The sequence below is a fragment of the Oenanthe melanoleuca genome, chromosome 1A (genome assembly GCF_029582105.1).
Source record: "Oenanthe melanoleuca isolate GR-GAL-2019-014 chromosome 1A, OMel1.0, whole genome shotgun sequence".
NCBI lineage: Eukaryota > Metazoa > Chordata > Aves > Passeriformes > Muscicapidae > Oenanthe > Oenanthe melanoleuca.
In genome coordinates, this window is record NC_079334.1 from 57,993,627 (window position 1) to 58,016,673 (window position 23,047).

At 36.4% G+C, this 23,047-nt stretch overlaps 3 protein-coding genes across 5 annotated transcripts in view; 2 read left to right on the top strand and 1 right to left on the bottom strand.

The window, feature by feature from the left end:
* Positions 1-5,345, top strand: part of NAPEPLD (N-acyl phosphatidylethanolamine phospholipase D) — a 26,441-nt gene extending 21,096 nt beyond the window's left edge. For both annotated transcript variants that reach the window (XM_056507242.1, XM_056507250.1), the window contains exon 5: positions 49-5,345. In XM_056507242.1, the coding sequence (XP_056363217.1) occupies positions 49-168 (120 nt within the window). In that variant the 3' untranslated portion in view covers positions 169-5,345. The remainder of the gene's footprint in view (positions 1-48) is intronic.
* Positions 3,102-10,708, bottom strand: ARMC10 (armadillo repeat containing 10). 2 transcript variants are annotated; one of them, XM_056507265.1, is made up of 6 exons: positions 10,428-10,655; positions 9,066-9,211; positions 7,818-7,952; positions 6,400-6,576; positions 5,347-5,418; positions 3,102-4,179 (listed from the first exon to the last, which is right to left on the bottom strand). In XM_056507265.1, the coding sequence occupies exons 1-6, from the start codon at positions 10,570-10,572 to the stop codon at positions 3,928-3,930; spliced, it is 927 nt and encodes a 308-aa protein (XP_056363240.1). In that variant the 5' UTR covers positions 10,573-10,655; the 3' UTR covers positions 3,102-3,927. The 2 variants fall into 2 exon arrangements, with proteins under 2 accessions (XP_056363240.1, XP_056363250.1); XM_056507275.1 differs by lacking the exon at positions 5,347-5,418 and having other exon boundaries at positions 10,428-10,708.
* A 713-nt stretch (positions 10,709-11,421) lies between these two features.
* FBXL13 (F-box and leucine rich repeat protein 13) overlaps positions 11,422-23,047 on the top strand; it is a 62,240-nt gene continuing 50,614 nt past the window's right edge. The window contains 4 exon segments of the mRNA XM_056482064.1: positions 11,422-11,430; positions 16,159-16,226; positions 17,893-17,933; positions 17,936-17,973. Coding sequence (XP_056338039.1) covers positions 11,422-11,430; positions 16,159-16,226; positions 17,893-17,933; positions 17,936-17,973 — 156 coding nt within the window.

Sequence of the window (23,047 nt, forward strand, 5' to 3'; positions counted from 1 at the left end):
ATGTTACAGTGGTATCTTTTCACTCACATTATTCTCATTTTTTTTCAGTATTACTTGGATCCTCCGGTTAAATTGAATGAAGCTCTTGAAAGATATGGCTTGAAAAAAGATGACTTCTTTCTCTTGCACCATGGAGAATCACGGAATTTGAATAAAAATGAAAACTGAAGCAGTGTCAGTTCCTTGTAAGCCCTGTTTGATTTGAACTAGCAATTAATGTTACAATAATATAATAATGTAGGTACACAATAGATTTTTAAGATTGAATTGGATTTCTAAATGCCAGGTTTGTCTTTGTTTCAGAATTAAAGCTTGCATACCAATTTAATGACAAATTTTACTAGTTATATTGTTTATAAATTTAGAGAGGTGATCTAAAAGTGGTTTATATATTAAGTGTTGTCTGGGAATAACTTGCTCTGAGGTACACCACTGATAAAAAAAAAAAATATTTTTAAACTCTTCATCTTACCTGCAGCAGCAATAATAACTTCAGCACAGAACATATTCTTAGGATTAATGGCTGAATTATTCCTTATTAGACTGTCATCTCTGACATGTTAGTCTTCAGATCACGCCCTGTACCTTGATCGCTTCACTGTATGTTTTGTGGGGTGCAGTCTTCCAATACAGCTGTGTTATTAAACCATAAGCATGGTAAAATTGTTTCACTCTTCATGTATTAATGAACCATAGAAGCTGAATTTTACATCAAAGAAATGTGCCTTTTAAAGAGATAGATAGTTTAATATTGCATCATGTATGTGTAAAACTAACTGCTGGCCAGAGTATGCACACTTTTATTGTTTTGTCTATGTTTTTAAGTTAGGTCAGAATGTGTCAATTGCAGCACATGAAGTGGAAAAATCTCTTAGTGTCACTTGTTTTTGTGAACTCAGCCTTTTACTAAGTACCTCTTTTTTTTCTTTTCAGTAGAAAGTCTTAAGCAAGGGCTGTGGTATTTTTTCTAATAGCTTCCCTATAATTTTAAAGTTGAATGAGAGATTACAACATTGTTCAGTGTTATAAAACTTGGCCAAATGTGTCTGTATCAAATTGTCTTGCCAATTTACAGAATTAAAGCCTATTGTTGCCATAAAAAGGGTTGTTATTCTACTTCATAATTTCATTGGCAAATCATGTTTTGTTTATGATTTCTTTTGGTCTGTGGGTTATTTGAGTTGGTTTTGGGATTTTTTTTTTTTTTTTTGCTCTTGATGTACATTTTATTTTCATATCCCACAAATATAAATACATATAAAAATTATATAATTTATATATAATATATAAATTATATAATTAATATATTATATAATAATACAATATAATTATTCAAAGGTGTGAACTTCTGGCAACTAATGAAAGCTAGTTAATGAGATTTCATGGTAGGAACAACTGAGGTAATCTTTTAACTGTAGACAGTTACCAAAACTGGTTTAAAACTACCCTGCTATTCAGCGTTGAGGGTGTTTCAGAGGAAGTCTCTGGTATTATCACAATTTGGGTGATACAATATATATAATCTGTTTGTAATTTTTGTGGAGGATACCAAGCTGCAAAAAGTTTCAATTACAAATTTAAGGTTGGTTTTGTTGTGGGTTGTTTTCTTTTCCTGTTTTTATAATTATCAATAGGTTATTCTGTAAAATTATGTACTTTAGAAAGAGTGAAACTAAAATACAGAATACGTAGATAAGCAACCACAGAGCAGAGAAATACTGAGTTACATGGATCAGAAACTAGATGTCAGTAATGACATGTTTTGGTTTAGATCTGTTAATTCACATTTGTACCTAGAATGGTGACCATTATGTTTTGCTTGGTGCTGATAAGATTTTACCAAGTGTGTGGGGTAGGTGGTAAAAAAATGAGACATCTTTGCATAAAGGCACATTGGAAAGTGTTGCATGATTTCAGAACATGACAACAGCATTGCTCTATGAAGAAAGCATTTAAAAATAATTCTTTCTAGACCAGAAAAAGAAAACCGAGATAACACTGTAGTAAGTTCTCATGTATTTTTAGAAAAGGTCACTTGTTTCTCTCAGCTGTCAAAGCAATGGCTAAGAGATCAACTCTATCAGAAAGATGATATTTGAAAAACTTATTTTTAGGCTGGAAAACATGGAAAGGGACATCTCTGTTGTTGAGCTTAAGAAACTTAGAACAGACTGGTCTTGATGTCTTGTTAGGAGAAGAGAGTGGGTAAATTCTTAGTGTCTGGCCTAGTCCTTATTTTTCTTGGAAAATTCAGTAGTAGAAAACATTAAATCTATAAAAAATTGCAAACATTAAGTGATTGTAGTGTAACTTGCTTATTACAAACTACTGTGTTTTAGGAGCAGTGAGAGGGAGAAAAGGAAGTTAACTGTCAATGTAGCAATTGTCAAGTTTCGGACTGGGAATCATGCCAACTTCTATTTCTGCCTTAACTGTATTCCATATTTATCCTATGTGGATAAATTAGATATGTGTAGCTTTACCCCTGTATTGATCAGGGCATGGTGTGTCACAGTTTCAAGGTCATGTTTTTCTTGCAGTTTTAGCTATTTACAAAGTGACCTGAAAATAAGTATCTATTGCATTACAAAAAGAGAAGATAGTAATGTTTTCTTACAAGCAGAGTGAGTATACTAAATTAGAAAGATGAAGCACTTGGTAACAGTTTAGGTGATGCAGTTCTCTTAAAAATGGAACAAAGTAGAAAACTTTCCTAGCCTTTACATCCGACGCCTTTTTTTGTTTCTCTGTAGTGGAAGTTTTTCAGTACTTTGGTTTTAGAAGTATTTTCCAATATGTTTTCTGTTCATCAATGAAACTCTGTTCAGGTTCTTTTACAGTGATGTTTCTATGGATTCCACTTCATTTTGAATTAATGCTGGATTGATGACTAAAACTTTATGGGGGCTAATTCTGCAGAAGCACTCATTCCAACGATGCTCCAGTTGCAGAAAAAAAAAAAAAAATGAGTAAAGACCTCCAAGGAGAGGAAGCTCAAGCCTGTTACGGAATTGGAAGGTTTTCAAAAATATGTGTGATACTACTCTTGTAAGACATTTTTTTAAATAAGAATGAGAATGCTGAATTACAGTTGCAGGCAATCCTTGACTCATAGTAATTTTTTTTTAAATGTGTCTACTTTCCCTAAAGTGACAGTTTTATATCAATACAAAATCCTTTCAATTTTTGTTCAAGTGTAGAAACCTTTCACAGTTGTACTTAATTGCACTGCAGTTTGGCTAAATGGAATGGATATACTAAGCATACAAGAATGGACTTTTTAAATAAGTTCCATACGGGTAAGATGAAAAACCTAGGTTTGGTGACTTTAGCATACAGCTTTCACTGAAGATACTAATTCTGTAGGAAGCCAATGCCAGTTTGGTATTGTTTTTATTAATAGTATTTTGTAAGATTCAGCTGTACCAATTTAATAGAATAGTAAAATATAAATGCCTAATCTCCAATTGCTAAATCTTTAATGTGCAATTGTAAAGAGGTATTTATTCAACATCTGTAAATACTTAAAGTAAAAAAAAAAAGTTAAAAAAAAAAAAGTGTTGGAAGGATATTTTCATTCACTTCATTCATTAATTCAAAATGTTCACTTTACATTACGAGTGTTTTCATGTTTTAAACTGTTTGGCCCCATTGCATAAATGTAACAACTGTGCAGTTGTTTATCTGTAATAATTAAGCTATTGCTTTTCTCTTGTTTGTAGAAAAAATCCGTTATGTTCTCTACATTAAACACACTGCATTCTCTTTTGTAGTAAATCAATTGTGCCTATTAAAATGCTAGTATTTAGGGTGGGGGTTTTTTTACCGCCGTCATTGTTGTATTTTTTAGTTGTTGCAGGCTTTTTTAGCATAATATTGCTAAGATTAGATATTTTCATCAGGTCAGTCTGTTTTAGGAAAACAACACTATTGTGTTAATATTCTCACAACTTGTTCTTTCACTTCTGTGTCAGGGTGATGCAGCAAAGATGCCAGTCTCTGAGTGAATGGTGCAGAGTCCCGGCAGAGTGAGAAGAAAATTGAGTTTTCATTGTATTCTTCAATCATGGTGCCTTCTTCACCGTTCATGTTCTTTTTCAAGTTTGCTGCAAATGTCAGGGCTCGAACCAGAATATCTCTGTTTATACAGTTGTCAAAAAGTAACACCAATGATGGCACCTAAGATATTGAAGAAATATTCCATACTTAATCACCAGCAGTAAGTACATGTAACTTCAGAAAACAGAAAATAATGTGCATCTAAACCAGAAATTGTAGGAAATCCCAGAACTTCGTAATACTGTGAACTCCTTGATCAGTGCACAGTGTGAAAGTTTTAATTTTCTCTCTAGAAGACTGGCCTGTGCATCAACAGGCTAATAAATGCTTTGTATTTTGAGTCTTCAAAATGTGTCTGTCTGGAAAATTCCCATTTGGAAGAGAGGATCTGCTTTCCTTCTCAGCCACATTGATTTTGCCCTGAATGTTTTTTGTTAGCATATCCCATAAATGAAAAATATGATACAGTTAACAGAGAACTGAATATTTAGCTACCCTAACCCTGTTTGAAAAATTAAAAGATAGCATTATCTAGACTAGCTTTACTCATGGCAGATGGCCCACAAGTAAAAGCCACTGCACGTTTTAAGAAAGTTACTTTGGGGAGGGGAACAAGGATGCAGCACTTTCCAGCCCCTGACTCTGTTTTGGTCGGAGGAAATGAAACTGAAAGAAACCTGTGTGCCAAGGCCAGCACAATAAATGTCATACAAATATCTCTATGAAGATATAAGTAAATGCACTGGGAAAGTTCACTTAGAGGCAACAGTTTTATGGGTATATTTGAATAAAGGGGTGGTGATTCCAGTGGAATTTTGTTAGGTTTGGTCCAGTATACTGGCTATAGAAATAGCAGTTGAGAAGGATCACTTACAGTACTGGTTCTATTTGATGGTTTTCAATCTATATACTGACTATGTATCTGGAAAAGAAGTTTTAGGCTTTTTTTAGTTCATGGTACTACCCCTTTGGTAGAAAGGGAAGGTTAGAACAGGTTGCTGCAAGTTATCATTATTTGGAATGGTACACAGAAAGTACAACCAACAGTCTCCAGCTGTACAGGCCCTGTGCCTGTCCCTCTGCAAGTACAGAATCTGTATTGCACTACCCTCTGGAATAAAGCCAGCCTGTGAAAGAATGTGCACTTAGATACTGAATTTAACCAACCAGTGTCTAGAATTTATTCTGAAATTGTATATATATTTCTAATTCTTCTAGTGCATTCAATATCTAAACTGCTACACATGTATACCTGCTAAAAATAAAATGAAGTAGCAAGAACCTTACTTGAGCTCTGAGAAGATGTCTTGTCATGGCTGGGTTTGCAGATAAGTTCACAAGTACTTTCAAAACTTGAATCTGAAGTGAGGAATATACAAGTTCATTAAAACCTCCAAAACAGTAAGTACAGCTGTAATGGGCATCAATAATGTCAAAGCTGGCTTGGGGAGGAAAAGGTAGAATGGGTTAACTAATCTTGAGTATTTTGGTATAGGGAAAACCAAGATACAGACATGTTAGAAGCAAATATAGATTGACTTCAACATCAAAATAAGGTAAAACCATAAACAAATCCTAGTAAGCCAAATGCAGAATATTTTTAAAATACAAAGAAGCTGGTTAAGTACTACTATTTAAAATGATCCAAAGCATATACAAATAAACCTTTGTGCTTGTCTTTAAACTAGGAAAAGACCATATTACTTCCTGTACTTAAGTACAGTAGGTGTGCAATGTTTAATGGAAATGTGTGTTTTGGAAAACTGGTTTTGATGTGATAGAGCAACCATGAACACTGATAGTACCACAACATTTGAATAAAAGCTGAGTGTAGTCCATAACTGAAGCTCATTTCAGTATTACAATAATTGACAAGTAAGCACAATTTCCAGTTGCAGTCACTAAGGTTGCCAGAGATAAGCATAATGGAGTAAAAGTCTATAACTTAGGATCACTGCTTGGCATGTTTCCCTACAGAGATTCATGTGTCAGTGAAGCCTTTTCCATGCAGGTTCTCCTTGCTCTTGGATGCAGTAGCAATGCTTAGAGTGGAAGAGAGTTCTAGAGTTGCTATGGCAAAGGCAAAGGGCAATCACAATGCACCCTGCACGGCTTTGGTAGAGCTGTAGTAGCCTGATGGTTACACTACCAAGATTCCCTTCCCTTCCCCCTTTTTGAATTTATATTGTGAAAGTAATATTTTAGTGCATAAAAATCTGTATCGTTAATGAATATTTGGGTTTTCTTAGCACAATCTAAACAATTTTTCTAAAATCAGTAAAAAACAAGGCAAGTAAAGCAGCTTCATAAATGCCTTGTAAAAATAACACTACCCAGTACCTGTGTCCTTTCAGTTCCTTCTGAAAGCAAACGAAGAAAGCATGGAATTGAGTTTACCATCTTTTGGTGGTAGTCACTGGTAACAGACATATTTGTCAACAGCCTGAGTCCAGCTAGCTGCACATCAGAGTTCAGGGAAGCTGACTCAACAGTCCCACAAACTTGTGTAATAAATACCTGGGGAAAGGGGGGAGGAAATAAAGAGAGAACAATTTTTGATAAAAGCGTATTTTCTGTCACAAATAGTATCAATGGCCTAGCTACAGTAATAGAAATACCTGGCTGAATGGTGAAGGTTCTTGGAAACAAGTACCTTTTTGTTTTGAATATTTCAAACATTCTAGTGGCATGACAGAAGCAGACCATACAGCATTATGCTCACTAATCTTCCTGAAACATAACTTGCTCTGAAAACGTAAATTGCTTTGGCTCCATCTCAGAAGTGACACAGCTGCTTTAAGGAGTTGTTTTAAAATTCACTTACAAGTAACTAACATCTTAAATATTGAGAACAAGATAAGGCCAAGCTTTGAAATTAAATCCTTTCTCCCAACCATGTGGCCAGTTTACGGGAGCACACTGTAGGAACAGCGATGACAACTGATATTAACTATTATTTCTACCAATTTTTCTTCTGGATGACAGTATGCAATTAATCTTGGAGTCCTAACTGAGAAAAAAATAATTCACCCTTACCAAAGGAGTTATTTTCTAATTACACACCTAGACAAATATTGGCAAGCACTATTTAATAAAAATTGCCTATTGCTAAAGATGCTGCAAAATACCACATACAGTCACACTACCTTTTTACCTTTTATTTTACTGAAGCAAACTAGTTAAAGTCTTCAAATCTGCCTCAGCTCACCACTTGGACACTTCTTGATCTATTGATTAATCAGATACATTTCATTTTTCTTGATGTTTAGTTCTTTCCTATCCATAGCATGTACTGCATTTACCAGTGGAACTTGTTATTTATACACACTTTTAAGGTGGAAATATCACCTGAAAAATTTGTCTCATAAAAACCCAGAGGCTCAGTTACTCTTTTCTTCTCTCTCATTTAATGAGTCCTGGCAAGTTCAGTCTGCAATCCATTCTGTTAAACAGCCACTGGTGATGTTCTAGGCATATTTGGAAATCATCTTACCTCTCATAATCTTAGCAGCACAATCTCTGGTTAATAGTATTTTGTGAAAGCTGAACACAAACTGCATAGGTTCCTGTCTTTTATTTTAAATGTAAATGCCAGCAAAGCAGTGCATTTCTAAGTTATCCTTTCAGTCATCCAGATCTGCTGACTTGTATGTCTACCATCAAAGCATTTAGGCATTCTGTCTTGTATTTAACAAATACAATGACCTGTACTATTTCTTTGCCTCAGTTACTTTGATTTTTCCCATTAAGAATCTTACCTGGATCTCTTCCTGATTTTTACTATTCATACTCAAATTATTAAGTGCATTTAGTGCCTTTTCTTTAACTTTGGGACTGCAGTTGGAGAGCATCCCTCCAATAACAGAAAGACCATCCAAATTTCGGATTATATCCTGAAATACAGAAGATATTTAATAGGTGTTTTTTAAAATTCAATTTAAAAGCTGAAGCATTCCCTCAAAATCTCTATATTGACAAAAATGAAATATATAAATAAAAAATTCCAGAACTGATTGTTCTGCTTAAAGAGAATTTTAGCAGATACTGCTTTATTGCTTCTACTGAAACAAGAAGGGTCCTGCTTAGGAATAAAAAGTTTTTAGTTGCTGTTATTTGCCAATTGCACATCACCTTTGCTTTTAAAATCTGGTCCTCAAAGCATGCTTAAAGCATTTTAAATTATAAAAAATAAAATTAAATTAAAGGATAATAAGTTTATAGAATAACTGTGCCAGATAGCAGTACCTAAAAGTCCTGCTTGAAAAGGACAGAATTTCAAGATGCAGTATCATACTATTATAGTAGAGGTTCTGAAACTTTTTCCATTACACTTGTTTTTATTACTGTTTTAATCTTTCTCACTTAGACTGTAACTGTCTTTAAAAAAAATTACTGCTTTAAAAAATTTTTAATGGACTTTGGGCCCCAGTTGCATTCTGTTCTATGAGAATTACATTAAGAAAGCAGTTTTGAGAAGCCAGAATAGACAGCTGTTGTAAGTAGGGTGGGACCTTGGAGGTTAAAAAAAAGGCCTAAAAATCGACATCCAGCTCAAAGATTTTCTGCATTCTGTACTGAAATGATTTGGAGATACCTCAATAGTTGTAAAATTGCTAATGTGCAAACAGCACACAACTTTGTGAGGGGTAAAAAAATATAGTGCACCTCACTAAATTTTAGATCTGAACCAGAAAGTATTTAACCTAGTATTCAACCCTTTCATTAACATTACATAATTGTAAGCGACAAAAGATATATTTACAGCACTTTTGAAGTACAGGACTCTGTACGGACTTGAAGTGGTCCAAACATTATGATTTGATAAATTCTAAGAAGCTGGTCATTATATTATTTGGGCTAGCAGAAATTAAGGCAAGACATTAAATGGATTTTAGAGCACAAGCTATCCTAGCTTTCAGTCCTGTGTCACTCTAGCAAAACAGCAGCTCTGCTCTGCCAGACTGGCTGGCATTGGACTTTGTTGTTTTCTACAGAACAATACTCACTTGATTTACAGAGAAGGCAGCACTGTTGCTGAGAGTGATTAAAGCTTGCTCCTGAATTAATGGATCATCTGTGGCCTGGAGCAAATGAATAAGTTTCTGTAGAGCATCCACATCCATGGTAGGGGTTGACACTGGAGGACTGCTGTCTGTTAATGTTTAGAAATGAAATACTTGATACTAATTTTGAGACATTTCACTTAGTGCTACTTAATATTTTTTACAAAGCTGAAATTTAGCTCTCAGTTGTAGGACACATTGTTCTAAGGTTGTGCCCAACCATCATGTCATGGTAAAAAGACTGTTGTTTTATGACGCTAAGATTTCCATCCTTTTCCTGAGTCCTCTAATTACCTCTTTTGAAGGTCGAGAATAAAAGGAACACATGATTAGAGATTGAGGCATGTTGCTTCATGGTTAACCAATAGCAAATTTTCTCCCCAAAATTATTAGGAATATTCACCAAACATGGTTTGAGAGGCTTTTTTTGTCTCCCTGAAATGAAATGTGAAAATCTGTCTGGGCACCGTAGGAAACAAAAGTTCCAGTTTAGAGACTCCTACTTCCAGAAATTATAATAATGACACTTTGCTAGTATGCTTTGACAAAGTAACAGCCACAATGTTAGAACACTGCTGTTCATGGATGGCCTCACTCAAAACAACAGAAGGCTGCTTCTGAGTCAGGATGATGTTACGGAGTACCTGGCCTTTATAAAAGGGCAACAAATGCCATCAAAGGCTATTTTCAGCCAGGTTGGAGGCAGAACTATTTAGCCAGCTGAAGAGCAGTGAGACCTGATCTATGACTGCTGGACTAGTCATAGCTTACAAGACATGACATCTGAGAAGCTACCAGTGCTTTTAATTCCACAGCTTTACTTCCACCATCTGACCCGGCAAACATTACCGTATTCTTTCGGCTTAAAAAAAAAAAAAAAAAAAAAGATCAGTATTAATTATGATGATCCAAGAGCTCACTTCAAAAACCAAATCGTTTTTCAACCACGTCTAAACTCAAGTTTCGCTTTGAATTACAGTGGGAACACAAATAACTGCAATAGCATAAATAAACACACTGATCTGCTTTGAGGGACTTCTAAAAAAATAAATTTAAAAAAAAAGCAATTAGGCATTTCTAAGAATAAACAACGCTCCAGAGTGCTCCAAGCCTTCGCACGGCTGTGCAGGGCTGGCGCGCAGGATTGTGGCGCCGCCTCTCGCAGGGCGCAGAGCCGCCTCCGGGAGCAGAGCCGCGCTGCAGGGCCGCGGGCTGGGAACCCCCGGCCCCCGCGGAGCCTCCCCCGGCCCCGCCGCACACCGCAGCGGCGAGGCCTGCCCTGCCCTGCCCTGCCATGCCCCTCACCTGCCGGCCGGCCCCGCGCGGCCGCTGCCCGGCGCCCCCGCCGCCCGCCCGCCGCCAGCAGCCATAGGCAGTAGCAGGCGCCGGCCCCGAGCAGCAGGGCCGCCGCCGCCGCCGCCCTCACCGCCGCGCCCCGCGGCTCCCACATCGCCGCGGCTGCGTCGCCCGCCGAAGCCACCGCCCCATCCGGCGCGGCTCGGCACTTCCCTCGGGCACCGGGCGCGGGGTGTACTTGAGGTGCTGCAGGAATGCCGAGCCCAAAGCTCCGTGTGCGGGGCGCGGGAGAGGTCCCGCCGCTGCGTGACACCGATGCGATGCAGTTTCTGTTTTACAGGAAGGAATCGCCCGCGCTGCCGGGCCGGCCTGGTCCCGCAGCGCGTTCCCGAACACGCTCCCCGCTCGGGGAGGGGGCCCCTGGTGGGAAGGGCGGTCCTGCGCCATGGCAGCCCCTGAGGGGGCACATCATCCCCAACGTGGGGACCGCCATCTCTGCCGCCCCTGGCCCTCCGCCACTCGCTGGGTGCCCGGGCTGCCTGGTCCGCTGGAGCCGGTGGGACCACAAAATCCCCCGGTAAAACCCGTGGCAGGGACCCGTCCACCACATTCCCCCACGAAGGATCCGCCTCGCCCCTCAGCAGAGCCCTGGCCCCGGCTCGTTGTGCCTCTCATACCCCTCCCGCTGCTCTCTGCTCGCCCGGGGCATGATTTTGTTCTGCTCGTTTTGTCACTAGCATGATTCAAACGATTTATGAAAACTTTAAGAACATAAACAAGATGGAACGAAGTAATTCTGCTTTATAATCTGTATTAAAATGAGGATTGAAATGAAGACGAACCCGGTGAACTGCACTGGCACTTCCCCTTATACATTTAATTTCTTCAGCGTTAATTACAGAAAAACCTCTAAATTCCAGCCGGGTAATTCCTTCCTCATGAGAGCAGTGGATGCAATCCGTGTATTCTAATGGCCTGTCAGTCATAAGGATGACATTGGATCATGCTTCAGGTACTGGATTAGGTATTCTTGTTGGCACAGGACTAAATAGACTTCATAAAATGTCAGAGTAAAACTGGCACAGCATGAAGAGCTGTGGGGAAAACAGGGTTGGTAGGTTTGCCCTCAGAATTTGTCATGTGATTCTCTGTGTTTCTGTATTTTCTTCCCTGTTTGTCATGTTCACCTCTGCTTGTAATCAAATCTGCAGCAGCTGTTTTTCAGTTTCCTTTAAACAAAAAAAGCACAATACACAAATGTAAGTTTATGAGATATCCTGATATATGCAAGCTGCCAAAATAGACCCCATTTTCAATCAGCTATTACAGCTAGGATTTCCATGGAAGTACTAATAAAGAAAGCTTGAGCCAATTACAATAATTACAGAGCAGTGCTGCCATGTAGACTGAGTACTTCTGGGAGCCTGTCTCTAGATCATTCTTTGCTTTCTCACACAGAAAAATAAAATACAAGATGTATCAGCATGAGGTGTATTTCTTGATTCAGCACTTAAAAAACAGCTCATATCTACACTTCCAAGCAAAAGTTATAGCATTATAGCTATAACAGCATTATAGCACCAGTGACATTAAGTTAATGAACTATAAATGAAAGAATTAAGGGTAAGATTAAAGGAAGACTCTTTTTAAAAGAACCAGTTAAAAATTACCCTGTGTAATATATTTTTGTCCTTGTTTTTCTTGTTTTTTAGAGGTTGTTGCTTGCTGATATCTAGCCATATTTATTTAATTTTGTTATCTTTTAATTTCTTTATGAAGTTGTGGTATGCTTCTGTGAAGATAAATTAGATGATACTGGTTCTTTTATTAAGGAACATCAAAGCCAAGATGAGACCTTTGAACATTTATACACAAAGTCTCAAAGTTAAGGATATAGAGTTCTAATATGGCCATTTGCCTAAGTCTTTTTAAGATGAGGTTGTGGTTTGGACATGCTCCAAACAAGTTGAAATCCAAATCTTGTCCAAATAATTTAGAATTGTCTGCTGCATCTGAGAATTTCCTTCCTGTCTGATTTCTGTCTGTTCTCATTCAGATTTGCTTTTAAACAGTATTCAGTCAGGCAAATTGTAACCCTGCTAACACTCTTGTGTGTGACAACTTCACTGTAGTCAGTAGCTGTATTCTTAAAATCTTATAATTAAATATGGACGAAGAGCTGGCCTAAGATTTTTCTGCCCTGGGGCCCAAATTAATTTTGCCATGAAGAGTAAATGGCTAAAGTGGTATTAAGAAGAATGTGTGGAAACATTGGTGATGGACTCTTTCATATTGCTGAGAGATTTGTAAAAGTGTAATAGAAACAGCCAGACTTTTACAGACCTAATTGCTTGGCATAATTGACACAATTGTTTCCAAAGCATTACTGAAGAGTATTTGCATGAGGATTGCAAGACGAGGTGTTACAACTCCTTCCTTATTTAATTAATATACTCAAATGTTAAACAGAGGCACTGCATTCCATTATATCACTGGATAGATGGAATTTCTTGTGTTGGAGAACTTTCAGAACACCAAAGGAGACGAGGTTGTCTGTTTCTTTGAAGAAGGGAGGGGGAAAGGCAAACCTTACTTGAAATAAAATATGGCAGTCACATACTGGCTTATCCAGCAGAGGGAGTAGCTTACCAATATTGGGAATGGCTTTGGGAATCTGCCCATAGGAAAATTTATGATAAAATCCATTTCACAGTTTATTGTTTAAAGTATTGCATGCCATGAATTACAATAATAAGTGATGCATTTATATATTTTTAACATAGTTAACAGTTAGCTACACCTTGCAAATTATATTTCTGTTAATAGGATTTGAAAGATGCTAAGGTTGGAATTGTTGTGTTGACTAGTGTTGAAAATATTCAGATGTCTAAACTGAAGACAGTGGCCTTTAATTTTAATTTTTCTTCACCTTTTCATATTGGTCTTGACTTAGATTCAGAACAGTTTGGGTTGGAAGGAGCCTTCAAAGAACATTTAGTGCAAGCACCCTGACACGAGCAGGGGCACCTTTCTTTTACTTGATCTGCTTGCTCAAAATACTGACTTTGAACACTTCCAATAATGGGCCATCCCAAAAACTTCTGTTCAGCTACCTTCAGGGATCCCTTCCAATTTACATTATTGTCTGGTTCTGTTTCTACACAGTGTACTGATTAGAGCACGAAAGGCTGTTCCCTCTACCTGCCTGCCTTGCTCTCTGCCTCTGCAGGCTAGGGGCAGCTTGACAGGGTGTTTTTTTTGCCTCCATGCCGTGCGTGGCTTTTGCTCTTTGTCCACAGCATAGGTTTGATTTAGTCTTCCTCTTTTTCTTTGTCCTCCCACCATGCTTCCTGAAAAGGATTCAAGCACAAGCTCCACATTAATTGAATAACAGCAAGAGGCCATGTCTTGAAAGGAAGGTAGTATTACATGCCATATTTTGACATTTTTACCAGGCACAATAACTTTTTGTTTACAATTTCCAATAAATATTCACTTAAATAACTGCAATTTGCCTGTATACTTTGAAAATTCTTGCTGTATGTGAGCCCAAGGTCCAAAAGTAAATGATCCATGTCCTTTAACTGAAGATAGCTAATGGAAAAATGAGAAAAAATGGTTCACTGGTTGCTGTGCATTGTTACTAAAAGATAATGTAAAATTGTATAAAACAATCCTGAAAAGCAAATATTTTTAGCTGCATTGTGTTTTCAGTATTGGTTACAGAATCAATTTTTGCCCAGCTTCCCATTCAACATATTCTTGACATCACAGTATTAAACTTGTTTTAGTTTCTGTTTTTTATTAAGTAAATAAAATGATCCAATCTTATATATATTCTTTTTTTAAAATGCACATTAAAAGCAATGAAATTCATAGAAGGAATTGCTAAGGGAATGCCATTTGTTTTCTATCCTAAACTCAGTACTTAGAAGTCTTGCAATGGAATTATATATATATATATATATATATACATGCAATATTACCTTTAAAAATTCAATGAAAGGGAACTGATAAAAAGAAATGCCTCTATTTTGCAGTACTTTGAAAGTTTCTGGTAAACTGTTGTTTATTTTAACAGCTTCATAACTAGATGCTACTTTGCTGTAAATACAAGGAATTAATTTGCAGTTTCTTTTTGTGGGTGCTACTTTGTGGTGCATTTATTGCTCATCCAGAAGATACACCTGCATTCTTAGAAGAAAAGCTCAGAGAAATAATGACAAAGGGATTAGATACTTTCTTATGATACATACTGAATTATTGTCTGTGTGTGTGTGTGTGTGTGTGTGTCTGTGCTATATAAATTGCAATATTGCAATTGGACTTTTAAAATATGCTAATGGTACATAATCTACTGTGTAGACTGCAATTTAAATGATAATATTGCTTTTTTAAAATACTCATGGCATATGATATTGCAAAAACAGTAAGACAATATCTCTAAAAACATAGAATATATTTTATTTTTATGTCTATGGGATTGGGGGTATTGGAGTTTTTGGTTTTTTGTGTTTTGTTTTTTATTTAATGAATATAGCCTCCACTTAATGCTCGTCTTTATTTAGTTGATTTATGAAACTTTACTTTTATGATAATCAAAACTGAGATGATGTTAAGTGTTTTAACTTCATTGCTATCTACAGTACACTTACCTATATGAACCTTCAAGGGATGTGGCCTTCAAGCACTGCACCATTAAGTGAGGTATTTCTCATTTTTTCTATTCTCTGTGTGTTCTTTTGTCCTTTTAAATGAAGACAGCACAGCATGAGATAAAAAAAATAAGGATTTAATTTTGTTTATACTGGAATCTTAGAAAATAATGTGACATTTCTGGCTTTAATATTCTCTGCAATTTTCTGGTTGAAGTTTTCAATGGGATGTGAATAATAAATCCTTAATCTTCGGATCCACTCACTCAACAATTGAGTCAGTAAATTGGTGTGTGGTGTGATGGGATTTTTCTCTTGATTATCTCTGTGTGATTCTACTCAATTTTGTCTTCTGGTAGTACATCTGTCCTGAGTTCACAGCAATTACATTTCAGCTGTTTTCTCTTTTGCTAACTATTCAATTAGTATTCAGATCAGTCCAAAAGTGGAATGCTTGATTTATACAGTACATAAAAACAAATACAAACTTACTGCAGTCAAATCCTCTTTTAGATATTCTTAGGAGTAAGAGCAATACATGAGATAAACCCCAGTATTTTCTGAGGCCTATTGCCTTTTGTACTTTCAAAGGATCATATTTTGTTTTACAGTAATATTTTTAGCCCATAATTTTACACAGTTTGGTTTTGTAGAAATTCAGACAGGTTTATTAAAATACCAATTAGAATCATGTGGTAAATGGCTGACATAACAATGGGTCATGAACCAATTTTTGTGAAGAATCACTAAAATATTTAGTATGTTAGATACACTTGTTAGCTGAATACAGCTGATCAATAGAAGAGTAGATATGAAGGATGAAAGCCTGAATTTCAGTTATTGAGCTTTTCTTCAAGCACACGAGTTCTGGTTTGTATGTTCATTTAACTTTTTTTTTAACTTCTCTGTGTAAAAACATTAGTGTCATTTGGTAGTGAAAATTATACTTGAATGTTCATTCCTTTAAATTAGATCCTTTAATTTGCAACAATCAACATGGAAAAGACAAGATGTAATTTTTTTGTGTGACTCAAAACATTTCTAAAACAGCACTACTTTGTGTACAATCATAAATTATTTTTTAGATTACCAAAGAATTGTGTGCAAAAGAGTGGGACTTTTACAGCAGAAACTTAATGAAGCTTTATTTTGGGTAATTATTTGTATTTTAGGCATACTTCAGGACATCATAGGAAAAATCTTTTACCAAAGCAATATTTGTGTTGTTGCTTTGTGTGAGGAACAAGTTTTTTATTTTAACACAACATAGATTACAAATGTAGATTTAGTATTAATTTTCTTTAAGGTTATTCTATGTTAAAACTTGTCTGTTCTGACTTTACTCCTGTTCCAAACCTGACATTTCTGTACTTTAATCAGCTCTGTAAGAAGTGTGGTGCTATACCCAGAAATAAGAGGACAATTTCCATTAAGGTCTGAAAGTAAACAATCTGTGTTCTCTTATGCTCTTTCTTTGGTTTTCTGTGTTTGGGATTAGGAAGATCATACTTTATCGAAATTTTCCTGTGAAAAATGGGGATAATACCTCAATATGTTTTAAAATACGATAATCACAATAAATAAACCCGTCCACTTGTTTCTTTGTTATGTATATAAAATTTGATGATCCTCCATTTAGAATTATGTAACGTGGGCTATTTTGTTTTGAAAAGTACACAGTACTTATTATATAGGAGGTACAACTGTGCTAGGAACACTGGTGTAAATCCTTAATAAGAACAACAGAACAACAGAATTAGCAGGGAGGTGAATGTTTTCAAGCTGTGCTGTGGTTAACCTTGGTGCAGATTTGTCCAGGGTGCTTTTAGTTATTTTAAACAGCACAGGTGTTGGAGGCACACCAATCTCAGCAGGCAGTATATTCCAGTACTTCATCATCCTTTCTACTACAAGTATTTTCCTAATACAGTAGCCCTTCTTGCAAAAAAAGAAAAAAAACCAAAAGAAAACAAACCCAAACCCACCACCTTTTCTTTTAAAAATCTTGTTATCCTATACAGTAGGGACATGGAAAATTATTCATTTTTCCTTCAGTGCAGCCTTTCTAAGATTGTCACAGCTGAGAGTTTTGTTAATTATCACAGACATTGGACTGGAACAGAACATGTTCCATTTATAATTTCTTCCAAGGATATGAATTTTTTTTTCATATGAAACAGAGATTTTGGCAAATGAATGTAGCCATGGAAATTCATTCATCAAGTCTGATACAGAGAAATAGCATATTTTAATATATCAGTGATATGTGACTCATTTGAAATACATTTTTATTCTGAATCTAATTATTTCTTATTGCTTAACCTGGAAGGAAAATGGGACTTTTACCAAGGTTAAAATTGGTAAGATATAAATTGAATTTGCATTCTGTTACATTGGGTTTTTTTGTATTGCCAAGGAAATATGAATAGCACTTAAATAAATGCATGTATCTAGCACTTTTAAATTATTTGCTATAAACACTCAAATGTCCTCCCATAAATACAGATCTGTGTTTTAGTGAAGTACAGATGAAAGTAGCAGTACTTTGTGGTGGTGGAAGCAAGCAAATTTTCATTGCTTGATACTTCAGAAAATTAATAACAAGTAGAAATTTTATTAAAATGAGGGATGAATTGCTACTGAAAAATATCATCAATGTGTATTTTATTTAAACTATAAATAATAAACATCAGTTCTATTCAGAAATTTTTATTGTTGAGCTTGACTGCTTTGAATTTTACAGCAAATTGCAGAGTTTAGTGGATTTTTACTTCAGGTCAGAAACTGTATTAAATTACTCATTTTGTTTTACAGTTCAGAGGATGGATAAAATATAATTTGCTGAAAAGGAATGAGAAAAAAGCCAGTGGAAGATGGCTGTAGGATGAGTCCATTATAATGTCCAATAGTGGAACATGTGGGTGCAGACTGACAAGGAAAAAAAGACATGTAAGTCTAGGTAGCTGGTCTGCATAAGACAAAAAAGTACGTAATATATAATCAAAAGTTATGCTGTATAAATTAAATATTCTTGGTCCAATAATTTATCTACCTGTCTTTTTGCAGGATACCATCCACTGTTTGGGCTGTGACAACTTGATGCCATGAGTGCCTGGAGAGGCAGGTACTGGTGTTCTTTGCTAGGACAGATGGTGCTGGTGCTCTTCTCTCAAGACTGAGCAGTGATGCTGGTTGGGAGGTGTTAGGGAAATTGAGTGCATGTCAGAACAGTGGGGTGGAAAGAGCTGGGATGCTTTTCTGAATGGTGAAGAGTGCAGTGATAGGGTTAAAACAGGGAGGCTCCTAGACTTGGAATCTTAGCTTTGATTAGATGGAATGTGTGGTGAGAGGTGAGGATGAAGTGAAAATCAAACTAAGAAAGTCAGAAGACAAACTGCTTTCTTAAAATACTTCAAATTTTAGTCTGATTAGATTGGGTTGGCTAAGGGTGTCCTGTTTCTGGAAGGTATCATGGATTCTCAGGAAATAATAGCCTCAAATTCTGCCCATTCTTAATAGCAGTTGCACTGATTGGTTTGACTTTCATAATTAAGTTAGAATGCATATAACAGTCATTTTTAAATTGTGCGTATTTCTATTGTGTACACTTTTGTAGATATTTTGGGTCAACTAAGTAACCTAAAAACACATTTCTGGTGTAATTCATCATGCCCTGGGATGTATGCTGGGAGCTAGGGCTGTGGAACTTTGGGACAAGCTACAAAGTAATGGCTTTATTTATGTGTAAAGTGCAGAGGGAGCAAAAATTATTACAGAAAATCAGGAAGCATACTGAAATGCTTCCATTTTGTATTTAAAAGACTGCAGTCCCTTGATTCAGAGGGAATTTCAAATCTGTGTGGTTGTCACCTGGTTTCTTTTTCTTGAGCTGTCACTATTTTATTCAGTATGGGAAATATAGAAAGAGCTCTTCTATATAGAAGACAGAGCAGAGGTTTGCTCTAGCTGACCATTTGCTGCAGAAAGGCAGAACTCTTTCTCTCTTCCTTTCTCCCTCTGTGAATCCTCATGTTCTCTTTTTCATGGATCCAGAATGTAGATACAGTCTCCTTCAACAGGAGATCCTCACTGGATGTGGTCTGGTCTTCACCAGGCCAAATATGTGTTTGCTCTGAGCACTTACAGAGTGTGGAAAATAAAGCATGCCTGGACTTTTCAAAGTTCTGGAACTTATGATTAGTGGCCTTTATTGTCTCTGGCACTGTAGATGGTGTCTGGTGATGGATCATTTCAAAATTACAGGGTATTTAGTAAATATAGCTATTAGCACACTATCATTTATTGCAGATTTCTGTTCTGCTCCTGTGCCAAAAAAATTATGTGAGGTTTTTTCCTTGTGGCTGGACAAGATCTGTCCTCAGGGCCAGCTGGAAACCATTTGCTTTGTAAATTACAGTTTCCTAAAAAAGGTCAGTGGTACCACAGTACCCTGATGACAGAAAATGATTGCTGTGTTTTAAATGTGGCTGCTGTGGTCTTGATACTGAGTTTTAAATTAGGTGGAGTTTTGACGTTAAGGAAATTATCTACATGTCTAAATTAAACAGACTTTTGGTTGGAGAAGCCCATGATGGATCCAACTGTATTATCATGGATGCAGGTCTTTGAAGAGATGCACAAGAAGAATTTGCTATCAAAAGGGGTCTGCACATTTTTATACCTTAAAAAAAATGTTTGTAAACCCCAACTGCATTCTGAACCAGCTAAATATCTTTGAAATGAGTGTGACTTTAGCAAGCTCCAAAAAGTCTGTGATAAGAACATAAAGCCAGAAAACCTGGAAGAAGTTTACACGAAGTGAACAGAGACAGCTTGTTGAACAGCAGCATACTTCGAGGAGCAGGCAAATTGCCTGAATGTATTACCTAAGCAATTAAATGCTAGTGGGAAAAGACACATCAGTAATTTTCCTACTGATTTTTCCATTTCTAGCTAATGAAATTATAGTCTATAGAAAATTTGTAGCTAATATGGAAATACCCTTCTATAAACTACAGTGGCATCTTTGCTGTGTTTTCACACTGATATCTTAACATACATATCTTAAATTCGAAGTTCTTTGGAAATGTGTATGAAAAAATTCTCTTCAGTGACAGGTTATGGGATAAAATTAGAAAGTGTTTTTGCATTTTTGCTATCAGCAGTTACCATATCAAGTTTGAAGTGCTGCCATTAGTTTATTATTGGGCAGTTATAAAAGTAATTACATTATCTTTTCTTATATTACATTATTACATAGTGTTTTTCTTATATAAAAGTTGCTCTAGGAGAAGTGATGAAGGATGTTATTAACTGTATTCCTTTCTAGTTTCTTCTTCATACTTAGAATTGCAGATTTTAAGTGTTGCATATCAGATATTTCAGCATGTGATGGTGTATTTCAGTACTGCAAATGGTTATGGATATGTGAAATTTTACATAAACATATAGAAAATATTATGCAGAAGTGACATCCATGTGTGTTATGTTTGAATCCTTGAGGCTGCTGTTCTTTTTACTGGCCTGGGTTTAAAGTATCAGTAGATGTTACCTTTCTAGAAGCCCCCTGAGCCTTCTCCAAATGAACAGTCACAGGTCTCAGCCTTATAAATAGGGAATATGCTCCAATTCCTTAGCCATCTTTTGCCCTTTGTTGGACTCTCTCCAATGTGTCCATGTCTCTCATGTACTGGGAAGCCCAGAACTGGACACAGTACTCCAGGTGTGGCCTCACTAGTTCTGAAGGGAAAAATCACCTCTTTGGATCTCTTGGCAGCACTACTAATGCAGCCCAGGATAGCACCCATCTTCTTTGTGGCAAGGGCACATCAAGGCTCAGGTTCAGCCTGGTGTTCATCAGGACTTCCAGGTCCTTTTCTGACAGCCTGTTTTCAAGCTGGGCTTCCCCCAATGTGTTCTGGTGCCTTGAGTTGTCCCTCCCCAGATGCCAGATTTTGCATTTCATGAGGTTCATGGGGTTCCTGTCAGCCCCTTTCTGCAGCCTGCCAAGGTGCCTCTGGATGGCAGCAGGACCCTCTGGTCTATCAGACACTGCTCCCAGTTAATCTGCACACTTGATGAAAGTACACTCTGTCTCATTGTCCAGGTCATTAATGTGGATGTTAAACAGGACTCACCCCAATACTGACCCCTGGGCTACACTGTTAGTTACTGGCTTCCAACAAGAGGCTCTCTGACAAAAAAAAAAAAAAAAAACAACCCAAACCAAAAAACAACAAATAAACTAAAAGAAACCCCAAAACCTGAGGTCCTAGATCTTAATGTGGTGTTCACAAATAATCAGTACTTGATTCTATTACCAAATCAAAGTCCTTCTAGATATAAAAAAGCATCTTAGTTCCTCCTGATTCTATGCATGTAAGTACATGTGACTTTGGATTAGGAGGCTAATTCCCTTTCTGACAGCATTTTCAGTAGTCCCAGGCCAGTAATACTTTTCTACATATGCTTGTGTGCTCCACTAAGCAGAGAAGTGGGCAGGAAAACTAAAAGCCCTTATGATCAGTGTGAGAGGTTTAGTCCTAGTGAAAGTGTACTTGATTTGTTAGGAATCACCTGCATCCCAACTGTTACTCAACAATTTTATCATAAAGAGTCTGAAAACATCTTGGAAGTGCTTTCATGAGAAAAAAACTCCTCTGCTACAACTAGGCAAGATCTCAAAGGACTTTTTTGATTCCTGGCACAGTATTTCTGAAGCAGGAGAATGTTACTGACTGACTCTTTTCTAGCCTACACTTTAATTGAATTAAAATGCATAAAAATAAAAGGAGGTTTTTTTAAATTTTCAAATTTAAAAAGTGTTTTTTATGTTTTGAGGCTATAATGCATGTATTATTTAATCAATAATACATGATTTATGTTGTTGATGCAGTCTATAGCAATTTGAGTGATTTGTTTTAGAAAATGACTGTGTAATTATGGGTGAGAACAATTTAGTGTCTAGATTGGTGATGAAAAAGCAACTGGCTAAGAATAAAAAGTGTTTTGGTCATGCTTTTGGCTTTTATATCACAGGATAAAATAACATTCTCAACGATGCCAGCATGTAAATTGTTTAGTGACAGAATTTAATCCAGTATCATAATGAATTTTGGGAGCTAATAAAGGCAAAATAAACTATACACAGCCACATCACCTCCTTTATGGGTGTTGTACTTCAAAATATTAAATCTTTCTGTGATTTTTTTCCTTATGTATTTGGGTACCAAACTAAAATCATCATGTTTCTTGTGTTTAGAGCTAAAAAAGTAAAGAACAATTGTGATAGAATTACATCTTGTATACAAACAGCCTTTTATGTAACGTTATTTAACTGATTCATATCTAGTGTTGATTATGTCAGTTGGAGTATTGGTATGTTGATTGCCATCCATTTTCATTTATCTTACATATCAAAGACACTACATCCAATTATTGTCTCTACAAACCTTGCATTTTCCTTTTTTGTTGATAATCAATGTTTTCCGTAAGCTCAAAAGCAAACAATAGGTCTGTTTACATCTACTGAGTGCTATTTTAAACTAATTGTGATGAATCATATAATGGTCTACAGGGGCTTTTAGAAAACATTGATTTATAAAGCTGTTTCTTCAAGCTTTGAAGATACACAATAGTTCTGTTTAAGCATGAAACACATTTAAATCAGTATGCTATTGATATTTAGATTAACTACATATGTTTTTATGTTGAAACTCACTGGCTATATTTATCATATAGCCTACTTGTGCCATTTTTTGAAGCTCTTGTGGATGGTTCAATGTTACTGTAAAACTATCTTATTTTAAAGACTGAAAGTCATATTGAGATTCTTTTCCTTTGACATTTTTTCAGCTGAGTTCAACAAAGTGAGTTGAACTGTCTGTTCAATTATAGGCTACAGATGTGATGAACCTTTCCATTCAAACTTATCTGAGCTACAGGACTGACCTCATCTTTCCAAATAAAACCAAG

Coding starts and splice junctions, on each gene's coding strand:
- ARMC10 (XM_056507265.1), bottom strand. CDS start 10,572: ATGTGGGAGCCGCGGGGCGCGGCGGTGAGGGCGGCGGCGGCGGCGGCC. Junction 6,577..7,817: donor AAAATCAGGAAGAGATCCAG/GTAAGATTCTTA, acceptor CCCTTTCCCCAG/GTATTTATTACACAAGTTTG. Junction 4,180..5,346: donor GACATCTTCTCAGAGCTCAA/GTAAGGTTCTTG, acceptor TCAATATCTTAG/GTGCCATCATTGGTGTTACT.